The 18,423-nt window shown below is 42.5% G+C and overlaps 1 protein-coding gene across 1 annotated transcript in view; it reads left to right on the top strand.

Annotated features, from left to right (window-relative positions):
- The window catches only part of LOC130392745 (microtubule-associated serine/threonine-protein kinase 3-like), a 145,165-nt gene that overhangs the window by 13,312 nt on the left and 113,430 nt on the right, over positions 1 to 18,423 (top strand). Inside the window, exons 2-4 of the mRNA XM_056603254.1 lie at positions 7,165 to 7,650; positions 16,840 to 16,864; positions 17,239 to 17,301. Of these exons, the coding sequence (XP_056459229.1) occupies positions 7,165 to 7,650; positions 16,840 to 16,864; positions 17,239 to 17,301 (574 nt within the window). The remainder of the gene's footprint in view (positions 1 to 7,164; positions 7,651 to 16,839; positions 16,865 to 17,238; positions 17,302 to 18,423) is intronic.

Genomic DNA, 18,423 nt, shown 5'->3' on the forward strand with positions numbered 1-18,423 from the left:
TTCCTCTAGAGTGCCCGGTTTGTTTACACAATCTGGGCGCATCTGTCTGCGTCACACAAATACCCGGCGCATTTACTGACGCAAATGACGTTTAGAAATGTTCAGCGTAGTGTCCGAATTCTCGTTTGTTCGTTCCCTATGTAGTGCACTATATCATGAACACTATAGGGAATAGTGAGTGAGTGAATAGGGAACGATTTCGAACACAGCTCATGTACCACAGCTGTGACCCGGAAATGGTGCAGCGGGGTGTGATGTCATTTCGCCGTGCGAGCAGACCGGTAGGTTTCGAGCCCCTCCCCTCTCCTCTCGCAGCAGTGAGTGAATACGGTAGGTCAGCGCTACATAGTATGTTTTCCACCGGTGCCAGTTCATTTCAATTACAATTTGCGGTGCTTTTTAAGTTGAAAAAATAGCTACCACAGCGCTTTAAAAAAAAATAATTAAAAAAAATAATAATTATTAAAATATAATTATCGCCTTTTTATCGGCTACTTGAGACGATTGACGATGGAATCCATCTATCGTCGATAGTCGATAGAATCGACTATCGGCCCATCCCTAGACTGTATCCCTTGGCTACATAGCGGGCCTTGTACTTGTCAGATCCATCAACATTGGTTTTGACAGTATACACCCATCTACCCCCCACTGCTTTCTTGCCCACAGGTAAGGTGGTCAGAGTAAATGTTTTGTTATCCCTCAGTGCCTTCATCTCCTCATCCATTGCATCTACCCACTCTCTTGAGTTGGATAAAGTCACAGCATCTCTGAACGTCTGAGGTACATTACAAACCATCCTGTAGCAATAATCAATGTTGATCTGAACCTGATCACTATCTATCCCATAGAAGTCTGGCCTACTCCTCTCTCTAGCAGGGTATCTCCGTGGAGACTGGGATTCTGGCTTGATCTCACCTGTCTGTAGGCCTATCTGGCTTGGACCTGGCCTAGCCTCTGGGATGTCGTTCTGCTCGGGTTTGTCGGGGTCAGGTCTGGTTGTGCTAGACTGCACACCACTGTCATCGTCTGACATGCCATCAGTCTGCGGTCCCTCAACACAGGACATGAACCTCACCAGTCTGTGCTTCATCACCTTCCTGCTGTCAGGGTAGACCATATAGGCTGGACTGTTATTATCATAACCAACAAAGATGCCTTTGTCAGACCTTGACTCTAGCTTCTTCCTGTCCTGCCTATAGGCGTAACACACAGTACCAAACTTCTGCATCCTGGAGACATTAGGTCTCCTTCCTGTCAGCATAAAGTAAGGTGTCTCTCTGGTGCGGTTGTTAAAACATCTATTCCTCACCACTGCTGCTGTCTGGACCGCATACGGCCATAGCTCCTTGGCTAACTGGCTCTCCAAGAGCATACATCTAGCCATGTCAAAAAGGGTTCTCCATTCTGGTGTGGTGAGTATGGTGCTGATGTTTCATGTCTGATTCTATTTCTACGCAGTAGGGCTTGGTAACCCTGCCCTGTGAACTCAGTACCATTGTCAGACCTGATACACTTCACTTTCCCATATGGGGCTGTGTCGGCTAGAAACCTCTCTGTGGCTTCTACAGTGTCACTCTTGTGCTTTAGACAGTACACAAACACTGCACCTGAATAGTCATCAGTAAAGGAAACTACATACCTATACCCTTCCTTGGACTCTGGGTCAATGGGGCCTGCCAAGTCAGTGTGAACCAGCTCTAAGGCTGATTTGGCCCTCACATCAGGCTTCCTGTTCCTGCTCTGAGTGAACTTGCCCTGAGTACACACTTCACATGTCATGGATTTGGACGCTTTACCCCTGATTGACATTCCATTCACAACATTCTCTAACTTCATGACATCATCAAAATTACAGTGCCCGAAAATCTCGTGCCACGTCTGAATATCATGCTCTGAAGCTCATACATTTATCATCAGAGTCATTGTTTACTGGCACAGTAGGCAAATAAAACAGTCTGTTATGCTCATGAATGAGGAAGCTCGTACCGTCTCTGTACTGCAATACATCTTCTCCTTCCTTGAAGATCACCGTTGCCCCATTCGAAGTTGCAGCTCTCACGGAGAAGATGTCTTGGAGATACGAGGGGATGTACAGCGCCTGCTTCAGTGTGGCACTGCGGCAGCGCCCCCTGCTGTCGACCAGACACACCGCGGCGTCTCCTCTGCGCTCCGCGACCCCCATGCAGCTTGTGCCATCGGCCAGCTCCACGCAGTGAGTCTCGGACTGGAATCGGTCATCGAAGCTCTTGAACTTTGCCAAGTCAGTGATGATATGCGATGTCGCACCGGTGTCCACCATCAGGCCCTTTCTGGTGACACAGCTTCCTGGCTCGCTGGTCACAAGCTTGAATGCGAAGGTGCTGTCATCCGTCTCCTCGTACACTCCGCGAGTGTTGTCCTGCTGCCGCTGTCGCCATCCTCCTCGCCGTGCGGTATTCTCGCCCTGGCTGTACCACTGTTGACCACGCTGACAGTCTCTTACCTTGTGACCTCTCTGGCCACAACGGAAACACACAATGTCCCCGCTCTCGGTTCTGCGCGCACTTGCACCTGATGGGGCAGCCCTACTTGGATGCGCACGGGCCCCCATGACATTGTCGTCAGCCGCAGCTGTGTGCATACTTTCAGTGCTCTCATAACTGCGCAACTTAGTCTTGAACTCGGCAAAAGAGAGAGTCTCATCACTTTGAGTGATAAAAATGGAAAAAGGCTTAAATGATTCTGGCAGCCCCTTCAAAATCATTGCAACCAATAATTCATCGCTTAAAACCTCCAGCATTACGCAGTGCTGTGATTGAAGTCTCGGCGCGTATGACATAATCAGTCACACTCTCAAAACTCATCTTTTGCAAGGAAGTCAGTTCTGTATACAGGCATACAATGCGGGGCTTACCCTTGCCTGAATAATAGTTGCGTAAAATCCTGAGAGCTGCACGTCCGTCATCCGCTGCCTCTCGCATGACCAGAGACAAACTTTTGTCATCAAGGAATTGGATCAATTCCGCGTATGCTTCCGCGTTCTTCGCCGCATCCTCGGCCAGTGCGTTTTCTTCCGCGCCATCGGCTGGTTGATTCAAAATTGTGTTCTTCAATTTCTGCAACCGCATATGGCCCAAAAACTTAGTCACACACAGTTCATAGTTCTTTTCGTCTCCGTCAAACACAAGACGAGACCAACGTGAACTTGTACGTTCGCTCATGGTCCTGGCACTCCAATCCGTGAGACACGTATTCAAACTCGCTCACAAACAAATGTCTCTCGGTGCCTACTCACGCCGGATATCTCTGTGCACAAACGTCAAACGCTCCTGGGCCCATAACCTGTTAAACAGAGCTTGACTGCTAGATATACCAGCGAAACGTTCTATCAACTTGGGAGGACAAATAATACAACTGCATTCAAGTTCTGAGAAAACACACAAGATTTATTTTGTGCAGGTGCATCAGCTTATATAGGCAGTCACATGACACACACACCTGAAATGAATCATCAAGAATTGGGAGCACAATCAGTTGGCAATTCATCAAATAACATAGCTCTGCTCCCTCAAATGAGTGAGATGGGTGTTAGATTCTTTGTGACCTTTTTGGTATGGGTCATCCAGTGCTTTAAGCACCGCCTCTGGCGGTCAGTAGGGATGAAATAGAACGAAAGTTACGAATGTAACTATGGTTCTATGAATCCTGGATGACCGCCAGAGCGATCAGTCACTCAGAATCCTTGTGTTCTCGCGAGAAGATTCTAGGAACAGATCCTCTGACACCGGAGGATATAGCCTTCCCGGTGTCACGTGGGGGTCACAGGTGACTATGTTGGTATTAGGTACTCGAAATGCGCAAGCGCGAGGTGGAGATCCAGTGCTTTAAGCACCGCCTCTGGCGGTCATCCAGGATTCACAGAACCGTAGTTACATTCGTAACTTTCGTTTCTTCAGTAGTGCAGTGATCAGTAGTTGTTAATAATTAATATTTTGATGTACCACAATTATCTTCAAAAACAAGGTAACTATTTCTGCTTTGAGTCATAATTAGTGGAATTTATCTAATCCTATTAAAATGACATAATTTAAAAACGACATTATCATAATTTCATTTGAATACCTGACATAATCTGATGTAATTTTCATGCATTGAAAAGAAAAGATGGAGGCTGCCAACAATTAATAATACGTTTAAATCTATCCATTTTATCTCCTAACATGACTTACCTTTTAATTATCTACACTTGCCACTCACTCTTGTTTTTAAGTAAATAAAGATTATTATTATGATTATTATTATTATTATTATTATTATTATTATTATTAAGGATGCATACTTTGCAGGAACCCTATTGTGATCGTTGGAATTCTTATTATTTAGCCAGAATCTCAATGTCCAAGAAACTACAAGCAAACTTTGTAAGATAACTATTTTATCTATATTTTATGTCACCTTATGCCGCTTTTCCACCGCACATGTAGCTCGACTCGACACGACACGACTCGACACGACTCGACACGACTCGACACGGTAGCAGCGCGGGTGCTTTTCCACCGCAAATAGTACCTCCGGGACGTGGGCGGGGTCGTCTGCGCAAAAGGGCCGTGACGTATTTTTGTACGCGACGCAAACAACACCTACGTAACCCACACATGGACAGAACAAACATAACAACAATGGAGAACATCGATGCGATGGTATTCGTGTTCGTATTATTAGCTGGCATGTTGAAGAAGTGGAATATGTTGGCTGCGGCGCTACTATGGCTGTTCTATCGTTACCAGCATGGTTGCCATGTCGCTCTCGTGACTTTGTCACACTCTCTGGCCAATCAGTGGCCGGCCGTCTGCCGACGTCACCTTTTAGCATCGGCTCAGCCGCTTGGAACCTAGAGCGAGGCGGTACTAGAAAAAGCAGCCACTTGAGGTACTAGATCGCGGTGGAAACGCAAAAAAGGCGAGCTGAGTCGAGTCGAGTCGAGTCGTGTCGAGCTGGTACCATGCAGTGGAAAAGCGGCATTAGTAAAGGTGCTTGCACACCGCCATGCGGCAACCGCCCTTATAACCGCCTCGCTGCCGGAGGGTTCAGCGCGGCGGTGTGAAGGGCCAGTGCCGTGTTCCAATATCCATACTATCCGTACTTACTAGCCTAAGTTTGAGTAGGTAGGGCGTTCCGATTCAGAACGGGCGAAAATAAGTGCCCTGAAAGGACCCGGATGGTGTACTCAAAAACGTCAATTCGCGAAGTGTGGATCGCCGCACACTTTTCGTACTCAACGGCAGCCATCTTAGCTACGTAGCGGAAGAGGGCGGAGCCAGGCTGAGCCAAAATCTGCGCATTTTCCACATAGCCTGCATTAATAGTCATTTTGTAGTATTTATAGCTTTTATAGCTTTTTATAGCAGCTAGGCGTAAAGAGTTCACGGTTCACCGATGTTTATTGCGGGGGAGAAGCCGCGGCGGCAATCGTGATCGTAATTTCCGGTGAGTGCACCACGGAGTATTCGATTTGGAAAAACAATGTCATCTGATAATAAGCGCACTTAGTGAGTGCGGATAGTGTACTTTGCTTAAGTTTACTCATGGAAGTATGGATATCGGAACACGGCACAGCTGTTTTCAAAAGTGGCTGCTGCTGCTGCCGCCGCCGAAAGTTTCAACACGGGGAAAGCTGAGTGGTAGGGCAAAATCTGTGCTCGTTCACGTGGGCGGCAACCGCTTCCTGGTCTACAGCCGCTTTTGTAATCGCCTCCCCTCTGCCGTCCTTCCCTCTTTGAAATGAATGGAGGCAGCGAGTTGCCGCGCGGCGGTGTGAAAGCAGCTTAAGAACTCAAGGGCTCTTTATGGTTCCACGTTGTTGCAACGCAAGTGGGTTACGGACCCGTTACTTCCTTGCGGAGCCTCCTTGCGTCCACCACAAGGACCTGACGTGTGCCTCTCAAAAATTGTAACCTTGCGTTGAGGCGATGCAGCCACAAGGGCTGTGATTGGTCCGCTCACTACATCATTTCCATCAATACGCTTTGTATGTTAAAAATCAATGGCAAAACAGGTAAGATAGAGCCAGTGGGTAAGTTTATCCAACCCCTTTATTAAGGCAAGTGTACGCATTTGTTGTCAGTTGACCATCAATTCAGGAAGCACCCATAATTTATATCTGGCTGTGATGGAGGGAAGCACATGGTAAAGTTGCAAGTATGTTTTTTTCACAATAAACTTTTTAAAATAAGTTTTTAAAGGTCCCATGACATGCCACCAGGTGTCGGTGTGATTAGCCGTTAAAAGCCATTTTGAGAATCTGCCCCTTTAAGGAATGAAAGGCCAAACACATTCAAACCTGGTGGCATGTCATGGGACCTTTAACATATACGGTATAATGAATGCTTGTCAAAGCAAATTTATAAATGTCATTCATGTTGGGGTTTTGGCATGGTATATAAACATTGGAATAATTTTGAGATTAAAGATTAGCCTGAATGTTAAACTAGGCAATTTTTTCCATAGTCGTGGCTGTAGGGAAAATTAAGCTACACGTTGTGGGGAAAGTTGTCGTTCGGTAAATTGAACCAGTCGTTCAACATTCGCCCACCATGATTTACTGAAGTTAAGTCTCTAAAGTTTAAAGTGGTATTTCAATGTAGTATTACTCAACTGATTTGGTTTTTCATATTTTACACATTATGGAAAAGTTATCATGCCAAGAATGAGCGAGAAAGGAGCTGGAGAGAGAAGCCACTGATGTCAAGGGTGGGAATCCATCAGAGAAGTGGCAAAATACAGAAATATTGACAGGTTTTATATTGTTTAAAGTTACCTGACGCAAATATATAAGACTATTTGAAAAAGGAAAATACATTCAACTTGAAAAAGTAAATTGTTAAATTGATCCCCAGATGGTTCAATTTACCCCTATTTTGGGGCAAGTTGAGCCACTGCACCACTTTATTTTTATTTAAGTCATATTTTCACAGACCTATGTCATAGATGCAATGTTATCATTTTAATTGATAGGGGACATCTTGAAATAAAGGTAGATTTTTTTCATTTTACTTCAATAATTTTTTCTTTTCTAGAGGACAACATGACTAAAAATTTGCTCATCTTACCCCACTCTCCCCCATGCTGTGATAAAGTATTTGACTAAGACTATAGAACCATCGCTCATTCTCTGGTCCTCAGTCGTCGTCTTCGTCCCAGGAACGGCTCCACCAGCTGCCCTACCAGCCCACGCAGGACGAGCTCCACTTCCTGTTCAAGCACTTCCGCAGCTCTGAGAGCGTAAACGATGACGACGGGCGGCCCTCCCCCTTCATGCGGTCGCGGTCCCGCAGCCTCAGGTACAAACCAACCAATCCACTAGCTAGTCCCCGCACCAACATCGTATACATACCAATCAACCACCTAGTCAGGCTACTTTATAGATCCAACCAGTCAGCTAATAAGAGTACTTTATTGATCCCGCAGATAATTGTTACACAGAAGACTGCCCTGGTTAAAGTAGTTAATGACCTGCTGTTAGCTGCTGACACGGGCCATGTCAGCATTCTCATCCTCCTCGACCTCACAGCTGCCTTTGATACTGTTTGCCGCAACTTCTATGCAGATGACAATCAGATTTACTTTCACACCAAGCCTGCCCATAATAATCATTATCCTACCTGGTCGGCTGCTTAAATGCCATTACCACCTGGATGACTCAAAACTTCCTCAAACTCAATCAAGATAAGACAAAAGCTATTCTCATTTCCAACCCTAACATTCTAAAAGAAAAATAGAGCATCTTCAGATATCTATCCCCGAATATTCACTATCACCTCTGCTGAAGTAACAAATCAGGGCATAATACTGGATTTTACTCTCATTCGATTCACACATCAAAACTATCACCATAACATCCTTCTTCCATCTAAAAAACATCTCCAAACTCCGCCTCTCCAGCGATCACATCACTCCAATCCGTTAACAGTTGCATTGGCTCCCTTTCCACTACCACATTCAATACAAAATCCTTCTGCTTGTCTTTAAATCTCTTCATGATCTGGCCCCATCCTATCTATCAAAACTCCTTACCCTTTACCAGCAAACCCGCACCCTTCGTTCTTCAGATGCATGTGTAACACTTGTGTCGCTTAGAACTAGAAAATTACGCGACTGGGCCAGTCATAGGTTCGTTGCGAGTGGTGAAATCAAACATATAAAGACTGGAGACAGGGTTTATAATAATAAATATGGCAGTTTACTTAAATAAGAAAAGATTAAATGTGAATTAGATAGGAAAATTAAATGCAATAAATAAATATTTGCAATAAAAATATACAATAAATAATTCTTAAAACCCTTTTAAGAATCCCTTTTTGTTTTTGAATATGTTCAGGTATTAAATGCTGCTAAATAAATATTAAATATATTAAATATTAAATAAATGTGCTCTTACATAGTTTGTACAACTTTATTTGTTCTGCTGAATAAATATTAAATATATTGAATATTAAACAAATGTTATATTAAATACATATTAAATATATTAAATATTAAACAAATCTTATATTACATACATATTAAATATATTAAATATTAAATAAATGTTATATTAATTAAAGAGTTTGTACAACTATATTTGTTCTATTTGTTTTGTTCTAGTTTGGGATCCTTTCCTATAGTATATTTCCTTTTGACAGGTGATTATGAAAAGTAAAATACAAAAATAATAAATAAAAATTCAATTCAAAATGTGTGTAGGCCTACAATCAACTACAATCTAATATATATCAATCAATATTTCAATGTTCAACTGTTCAATGTTCAATGTCCAACGGTCAAACCGTATTGATAATTCGGCTTGTGTGGATTCCTTTGGGTAGGCTCTTCGGGTCGTTGGGTAAGCTCGCCATCAAAATTCGGTTCAAGTGAAGTCTGTTTGTGTGCACTGTCCCGCGGCAACACAGAAGCGGTTCTAGGATCTTTCAGAATTTCAAAAAAACCTGACCAAAACAGTCTTTAGCACTCTTTTTTTCTGATAGACGCAAGGTTGTTGTGTAAACAGACTCTCGACTTGAAACTGAAAACGACCAATATAAATTATACAGTTTAGTTTTAGGACTTTAGGACTTCCAATATAATTTATACAGTTTAGTTTTAGTTTTCATCAACTGTCAGGTGCCTCTGATTTTGTATCTGAATCGGTTCTTCAAGCTCGTGTCTGCTACAGAAAGGCGTCTTAAAGGGGGAGTGACGTAATTAAAGGGATGGTGAAAAAACCTTTTCTAGATATTTTAATATATGAAATTGTAAGTGTATTTATTATAAAATAAGTTGTTTTTGAATGTATATATTATTTAATATATAATATTTAATTTCTCAATTTGAGCTATGGGTTACACATGTCTCTTAGCACTCCCCTCATCGCTGCATGGGTGACAGGTCCTTCAGTGTGGCAGGCCCCAAACTTTGGAATGCACTGCCACTTGTAATGGGCCAAAGCACAGCAATATCCACTTTTAAAACTCAGTTAAGTTTCACTAGCTCTTTTGATTTTCCCGTTTTATTTTTTTTCATCTATACATCTTTAAATGTACCCAGCTTTTGTCCATGTCTGTCCTGTACTCTTGTTTTTGTCCCTGTCTGCGTGTTTTAGGTCCATATTGTCAGTGTTATTTGACCATGTGTGTGACTGTTATTCATGTATGTACTTTTATTGAGTATATGCACTTATTTGTATCAAGATTTGTGTCCATGGCCAAAGGCGCTTTCAATATAAAATGTGTGTAATGGCCCAAATGCGCATTTTCGGTTTTCGGCCGAAATACTTTTATCACCGAAACAACACGGCCGAAACAGAAATTTGTGATGAGGCAAACAAAAAGCTCGGCCAGCACACGCTTGTCTGGATAAGCGGCAATATGTCTGCGGCGTGGACGTTTTTCAATGTTTCTGAGAAAGACCCACGTACAGCGATTTGCAAAAATTGCAATGCCTTGATTTTAATGAAGTTAGTACACAGTCATAGCCATGCATGCAATGGTACTAGGGTTGCCGTGGTGTGGACATTTTCACACCGAGTAATACACCGGTATTACAGAGTATAAACGGTATAAACTTTGAAACTAGGTCAACCGCCATCTTCTCCGTCAACTCTCCTATCACACTCGGTGACAGCGTCTGGCAGCGCCCCAATTCTCGGTGACAGCGTCTTTCTAACGTTCTATGTATAATAGTATAATGTATAATTGTATAGATAATATCACGGCCAAAAGCTCTGTGCGCCTCCGGATGGCCGTAGCGCGGGGAGCTCTCGTAGGGATAGGGCTTTGCGGGGTTTGTTTACCGGCGTTGCTATGGTTTTCCAATGCTTTTGTTCCAATGCTTTATTAGGTAGTCTATCTATTAGGTTTGTATATATATATATATATATATATTTTTTTTTTATATATATATACAAAATAACTTGGTGTTGGCCTCAACACCGGCAACACCGGTAATACCGTATACCGCGGCAACCCTAAACGGTACTAATAATTGGCATAATAATTTCTTTGGGGGCCATGGTTTCCTCATTTTTGGTTTTCGGTTTCGGCCAAGTATTTTTTATTTCGGTGCATCCCTAATTATTATTACAGGTGCTCTGCTCAAAGATAAAACCAAGCATGAGTTAAAATGGAAAATAAAAATAAAATAACTAAAATATATACTATTAATATAATATTTATTACTAATATTTCTACATAAACCAACATGTACAATCAATACCACTGCTCCTGCCACTCTAGTGTCACAGGGAAATATAGTAACCCCAGGGCACAGTAACTTGCGTTCAAATGGCATGAATCAAGAGTTCAATGCTAAGGCCGACAAAATGACACATCTAGAACCAAAAACAGACCATACAGTAATCTATCCGTCCATTTAAACCTGTGCATTTAGATAAGATAAATGTGGTTGTCAAGTGTAGACGCTGGTAATGTAATGTAATCAGACCCTAAAGTGGACAAACAAACGTTTGTGGCAGGTGCCCCTCCATATCTTTTAGTGCGTACAGAGTTGCACTAAGCGGCCATTGGAGAACCAAGATGGCTACTATTTGAAAAAGACCATTGAAATTGGAAATGCTACAAACCAGCTTAAAAAAATGTGTTGCGTTACTGCCTTAAGTCTGAGGAGGGCGGTGAGCCAGGTGAATGTTTGAAGCCTGCCGTAAGCTAGCCCTCACTCTATGTACGTATCGATTTTTGGTCCTTATTTGTTTTTGACTGTAAATGCAGCGTGGCACAGAATGCAAACCCAAAGGCTCAGTCTGGTGCTACACATGTATTATTTGGGTTCCTGCAAAATGCAAGAAAATGTAGTTATAAGTGACAATGACTACACAGTATTCTTAAATTGTACTCATATGCAGGGAATCTCATTGTCTGACGTAATCAAAATAATAACAAAAATAACATAATGCATAAAAATAGAGTATATACCATTTCTGACACTATATTTTGTAATATGTTTACCAGTTACATCACAAGTCTCTGACATCATACAATAATAATACAGGATACACTGCCTAATCATCCCATACAAACAAATGTCATAAAATAGCCAAATCGTAATTAAAATGTTTCTGTTCATTTAAAGGGACACTATGTAATATTTTGAGTAATTTATTACCTCAAATCAACATATTCATTCATAAATAAGTCCTCATTGGTGTAAAATTATCTCTGCCAAAAATCTCACTTATCCTCCTGAGCGAAGAATAATTAATATTAATATCAATATGGTTACATAGGACGGGTAAGCTTCATGGAGGCTTCCATTTTCTTCCGGTCTATGAGCTGCCGAGAGGGTCAAAAAGCACTACGTCATACAGGAATTACAAACGCGTTTTCACTCTGAGCCAGCGTGACGTGGAACAGAGCTTAGTTTAGCGAGACGAGTTTTACCGGCAAATTTGAACATGCACCGCATTTGTTTGAAAGACCATAGTTATGCCACGCCACAGGAGAAGGAATCATCGTCGCCAAAAAAATGACGATGTGTAAGCATGTATAACATGGTTTTCCATGGCAACAAGATGGGCGCTCCTATGTTTGAGCGACTCGTCATTGAAAGGCTACTTTATTACATATTTAATTTACTTTTTCACATTTCTGTCGAGTTTAAATCGTGACAATATTCTTAAGACTTATGGATACTGTCAAATGAGTTGGAGGAATTCAAAAGCCATTCTTCATCAAGTTATGGAGGTTTATTCTCTGCTGGGGTCACCACGTATCCAAATCCACCAAGACGCACTTACGCTAGAGCGGACCTTCTGGAGCTTCAACTCGCTTGCCAGACAGTTGATTTATCACCCGAACAACTGGATTTCATACCAACAACTCTTATAAAGAAGACAATACGGAGGAAAAGAAGATCGAGAGGAGGAATTAGGAACAGGATAGGAGACGAGGAAGTAAACTCGTTGCCAGGGCGTCTAACTGGCGGCGCGTACAGTCGCAGCGGCCCCTCTTGAGATCTGTGAGATTGAGATTGAATGTTTGAGTGTGAGACGTCCTACGAACGTAGTTTATGACAGGGAAACAATATTAAACATTAGGACATTGAGAGCGAGTAACATCACTGGCATTCGCTGGCATCTGGACATACTACGCAAACACAGAATACTAACGGACACTGTGACACCGTGCCCGCAACTGCCCGGAGGAGGAAGCAGCAGAGACGGGGTGGACGTAAACAAACTGAACAGCTTCTTTCAGCTCCTACCCTCGATGACAAAATGACAATAAATTTGATTTGATTTCGATTTGATTCCGTTTGTTACAATGTAAATTGTTGGTATTTAGAATACTGTTACATCGTTGAAATCAACGGATTACAATGCGTTGATTAGGATGCGTGCTCAGCCGCACGCATTATGGGAATTATTGTTTTGATTATCGGTAACTCCAAGACTACCAAAGGCTATGTCAACTTTTATGTTATCTGACATTTATGCAATCTGACATTAAATGACCTACTGTTATTTATCATCTGTATAGTTATTTGTCATGTTGGAAAGTCCACAACTGCTGGAGTCAAGTTCCTTGTCTGTAAGAATGCTTGGTCAATAAACCTGATCTGATTTGTCCATCTAATTTGTCCAGTTGTCCACGAACATCATCATCACTCGAATGACTCGATGAGGTAGCCTAGTAGGTGTCATGTCACAGCTTCTTGGCACATACTGCCCACCGTAGTTTTTGGACAAGCGAGCACTATTAGTTTGAATGCAATATACAATTGTACCACCAGATGGGAGTAATTTTTACACAGTGTCCCTTTAAATGTAACATAAGGTGTTAAATGGGCTTTTTATATTATCAGTCCTGAATTAAAGCTAAATTGTATTACTGTGGACCTTCTAATATCAATAACATTATACTATTGCCCACAAAATCAATACAATAGGACACAATGGTGAAATGCAGTTTAGACCCCTTCGTATTTACAGACAGATAATATAACTGTATAACACCAGCTTCTTAAAGGCCCACTATGCAACTTCGGGAATTTCTTCGCTGTTTTCTTGGTTTTGGCACGCACATTTCTCTACACAACGCCCCCTACAGCTTCGTAGTAGATATTTTACAACACTGTCGTAACAACTCGTTGACGACCCTTCCCCATGCACTTCTACGCGAGCCATGTGCATTTGTTTTCAAAGAAGCCGGCGAATGCGTGGAGCCATGTCCGAAGTAAATGTTCATAAAATGTAGGCAAGGTTATACATTTTTAAAATGGTGTATTTGTATTGCAATAAACATAAAGCCATCCTTTTTATAGTTGACGGGGAGAATTTATATCCTAGATTATAATTGTTTTATCTTAGGTTGAACAGAACAATCAGTGTGAGAGTGTTGGCCAACATAATAATCTAAATAAACAAGAACCTGGATTCGGGGATTCAGTCTGTATCTGGGGGACGAGACAGACGAACAGCAAAACACCCATGGAAACAAAGGTGTTTATATGGCTGCAACCAAGCAAGCTAGAAACATACAGGGCTCACAACAAAACGGTTGAGAAAACAATTTTTGCAGGGCTCACAACAAAATGGTTGAGCAAACACATTTGTACAGAGACTATCAACATCAAGAATACCACAAGGACAAAGTTCACCCAAGGGTACTTTCAATTTCAAAAGCAACACAGCCAAGTCGGAGTCTGATTTGAAGTCTTTTTCTTTCAGTTCACGCTATTCCTGAAAAGCTTGCCCAACGTTTACTCGTGTCTGGCCTCTCTGTCGGTCAGTCTCCCCTTTCTCTTCTTCTGTTCCTCCGACATTGGGTTTCTTTGTCTCTTTTTAGTCGGCTGATCTATGATGAATGTAACAATCCCTTAGTTACTTGTGTTTATATCGAGCCGGTTCCGTGTTTGGGGGTCTGTGCCGCAAAGCAATTCGTTACTTCGCGAGACCCGAGACTCCCGCGAGAGTGGGCGGCGGGTCGCCGGCAGAAACATATTCATTTTCTCCGCCAAGATGCGCAAGGGGGAGTTGAAACAACGAACAATCGAACAAAAATGTATAATGGAACCATCGCAATGCCTCCTAGCCTGTTATATTAAGGTAAATCAAGCCAAATTGCCTCGCAACTGGCTGTTTATATCTAGCCGGTGCCATGTTTGGGTGTGTCTCTGTGCCGTAAAGCATTTTCAAAACTACAATCTGACTACATTTTCGAGGATACTTCCGCCGCGTCACATCCGGAAGCGCTCGGTCCGAACACATCAAGTTGCATATGCGCTTTTTCACTGTAGAGGCCACATGGGAAAATGACACCACCAATCGACCCAGAAATGGATGCAGAACCATCAGCATAACTCTCAACCTGCATACTTAATGTAATTTTGGCTAAAAAAGTTGCATAGTGGGCCTTTAATAAACCTTCATAAACGGCCACAACAGTTCCCAGAATCAAAACATGAGCAACGGGCTCCCTCGTAAGGGCTCATTGTCAAGGCATCCGCCACACGCCCGTACCACTATCCTAACATGGCGGCCGCAACACTACATTAGCTGCTAACTGGCTAATCAAGACGGTGATGCGGTGAGCCGCTCATAAACAACTTATAACATAACAGTGTTATCATCATACAGTGCAACCATTCTCTCCACTCCCCGTTCTAATCTAATATCACCAGCTTACCTGCAAAATGCAAGAAAATGAACTTATAGGTGACAATGACTTCACAGTATTCTTAAATTGTACTCGTATGCAGCGTAATCACCCGACATTTTCACCCTGTTACTTTCCAGCAACTCTGCTGCTAATGTAGCGCATTTGCCACCTACTGGCGATTTATGGGTAGTACACCTTCACAATGACACTACCAAATATGATACTGTACACTGTATTTGAACTCAAAATAATGACTCTCTTTCCTTAAACACATATGAACATGTGGAAAATGTATACACACATTGAATTAAAGAAATACTAGTTCAATGAGCGTCAACAGACTTATTGCGCCACATAAAGCCTCTCCAACGAGGGTGACAGGATACCCATGAAAGAGAGTCCATGAAGGCTTCAATTATGTTACAGTGAAGATGCATATGAGTTTTGGGGTGGGGCAATCCTAGCTAAAAGGATTACAGAGTAGCTCCTGTGCATCACAGAAGTGTTTGCTATTGCTGCTGTCTGTGTCAAATTAATTTAATATTATTTGTTTGGGCACAGCAGGATTTCCTGAAGGCAAAATGGAACAGAAATTATACCAAACAAACAAAAAAGGGGCTTTTCAACGTTGGCTGAACTGCTTTTATTTGTCAGAGTATTGATTTGAAATATCAAGGACAATATTGATTTATTAATGGCAATTGGTCAAACTTAAATCAGATCCACATGAACCAAGATGACACACACACTGTCAGATCCGTCAATTCTACCACCCCCTAAATGGCGATGCTAGTGAAACCTGTATCCCGTAACGGTTGTAACAGGTTGGTGAGGAGATTCGCTCAGCCCCTAACTACCTTGTATCAGACGCCTATCCCTCTTACCTCGGTGCCCCACCCCTGGGCATAACCCGTAGCCAGGAATGTGGCAGACCGATCACGTCTGTTATGATAGCTCTCCTCTGGGATCCGTGCACTTGGTGAATTTGCTGAGATGTTTTAGGAGTTTGGTATGACTAACTCCCGGGATACGTTTGATTTCTTTGTACTAGGTAACCTCTTAGATCCACGATGCCTATACTTGAACAGTTAGTTTGTTCACTGAAGCTCTAACCTACACTCCTCCGTAGCAGGTCCTTGGAATGATTGAAAAGGAATGGTTTGAATATAGTTTTATTTGCAGGATTAATATCTGGGACATTGCAGCAAGCGGTGAAGACCTTCAAAAAAGCATGTTAATACATATAATATATAGTGACTAATAAAATGCCGTCGGTGACACTTCTAAATAAGTGATATAAAATACATCCGGAACACATCTTGGTGGGTTTGTCTACGATAATTTCGATTCTCGATTTCTCACCTCTCTACACTACGTCCAACACTCCCCTCAGCTGTGTGAAGAGAAAGGCCGTTGTTCCCCTGCCGTCGGCCCCCGCACTGATTCAGATTGGGGAGGGCGAGCTGCGCTGGAATGTTGTTGGATGTTGATGGCCCCTATCTGATACGGACCGCTCCGTATCGTCGAGAAGTGAGCAGCGCTGGCGTTCCACGCCGGTGTTGACAGAGGAAAAGAGAGGGAATCCCTATCTCTCCTATAATATAGTGCCTAATCAATTGGGTTTGTTTATAAAGCTGATTAAGTCTATAATAATTTCGATTCCTGATTCTTACCTCTCTACACTACGCTTCCCCGGTGTCGACGGTAGCTCTATCTCTCCTCGGGCACGGAGGGTCGGTCTCATCAAATGGTCCCACAGCCAGGATATTCTCATCAAATGGTCCCACAGCCAGTAGTCTTCTTTGCCCCGATGGGCTACGACACGCGTCTCTGTAGCGTGTTGGAGAGAGGATGTCCTACTTTTTCTAAGTCCGATAGTCCGGAGATCGGATGTTCTAATCTCTCTAAGTCCGAAAGTACGGAGATCGGATGTTCCAAGTTTTCTAAGTTTTCTAAGTTTTCTAAGTCCAAAAGTCGGGAGATCGCAAAGGGCCCAGGGCTGTTCTTCAGGGATTCCCCGTCGGGCGATCTCCCGTTATCTCCTCGTCCTCCCGCTCCTTTTATTTAGAACTTGTACGGTTCCCTCCCCTTTCTCTTATCTCCGCAGCTGGCCTGCCTCAGCTCGCTGTGAACCTTACTAGGCCCCTCGCCAAAGAAGGGATACTCGCAGGCACGTACGCTTCCAGGTTGTTCTTACTTGTTTCACAAATTATACTAATAAGTAAAATACCCCATATAATGATAAATGATACAACAATACCACTACAAAGTGTAAGATAAACAATACAATCATGCAACATGTCATAAGCGTATGACAACATCATTTCACTCACAAGTGCTGTAATCTTTCTGACCGTTTATGTCTAAACAACATGATAAATCTTATAATGAATAATAGTCATACAAGAAAAGGATAGATCTATGATGATACTAAAACGAGAAACACTTTAAAATGAATAATAGATATTAAAGAATGAGATCTATTTATGATGATACTAACACAAAGAAACACTTTATAATAAATGATAGATATTAAAGAAAGATCTATTTATGATGATATTAAAACAAGAAACACTTTATAATCAATGATAGATATTAATGAAAGAGATACATCAGGGTGTCCGCGGAGGTCTTAAAAGTCTTAAAAAGTCTTAAATTCATTTTTCTAAATTTAAGGCCTTAAAAAGTCTTAAATTCGTCAAAAATGTCATATGCTGGTCTTAAATTTATAACTCGGAGGTCTTAAATTTGTCGGGGCAGGGTTATTTAATTTTTTTTTTTCTCGCGGGACTTTTCGGGAAGGAGATGTACGAGAGGCTACTTTCTTGCTAGCTGCATATATAAACGGATGTCTGCGCGCTTGCTAGCTAGTCTGCAACAGTGGGTAAATGCAAGTTCAACGTCAGTTGGCTGGAAGACGTCCGTTTCCGAGGTTGTCTAGCGTCCGTTGCCAACCCAGAACAGGCCAGATGCATTCCGTACAAAAGTAGCCTACATTCAAGCTCGGCACCATGGGGATTAAGGCTGTCGTCAGCCATATGCAGAGCCAAAAACATAAAACCTCTGCCAGGAGCCACACTCAGACCCCAGCCATTTCTACGTTTTGCATCTCTGCCCCGGCGCCACCGCCGCAGACGGTCCGCGCTGCTAGCACTGACCTGAGGGTAGCATTTGGTGCGACACCAACACTGAAAGCGGAGGTGTTGTGGATTCTAAACACAGTGGTCAAGCACCAGTCCTACAACTCGAATGAGGGGATAGGAGATCTCTTCGGTTTGATGTTCCCTGACTC

This window comes from Gadus chalcogrammus, chromosome 12 (assembly GCF_026213295.1).
Source record: "Gadus chalcogrammus isolate NIFS_2021 chromosome 12, NIFS_Gcha_1.0, whole genome shotgun sequence".
NCBI classification, from domain to species: Eukaryota; Metazoa; Chordata; class Actinopteri; order Gadiformes; family Gadidae; genus Gadus; species Gadus chalcogrammus.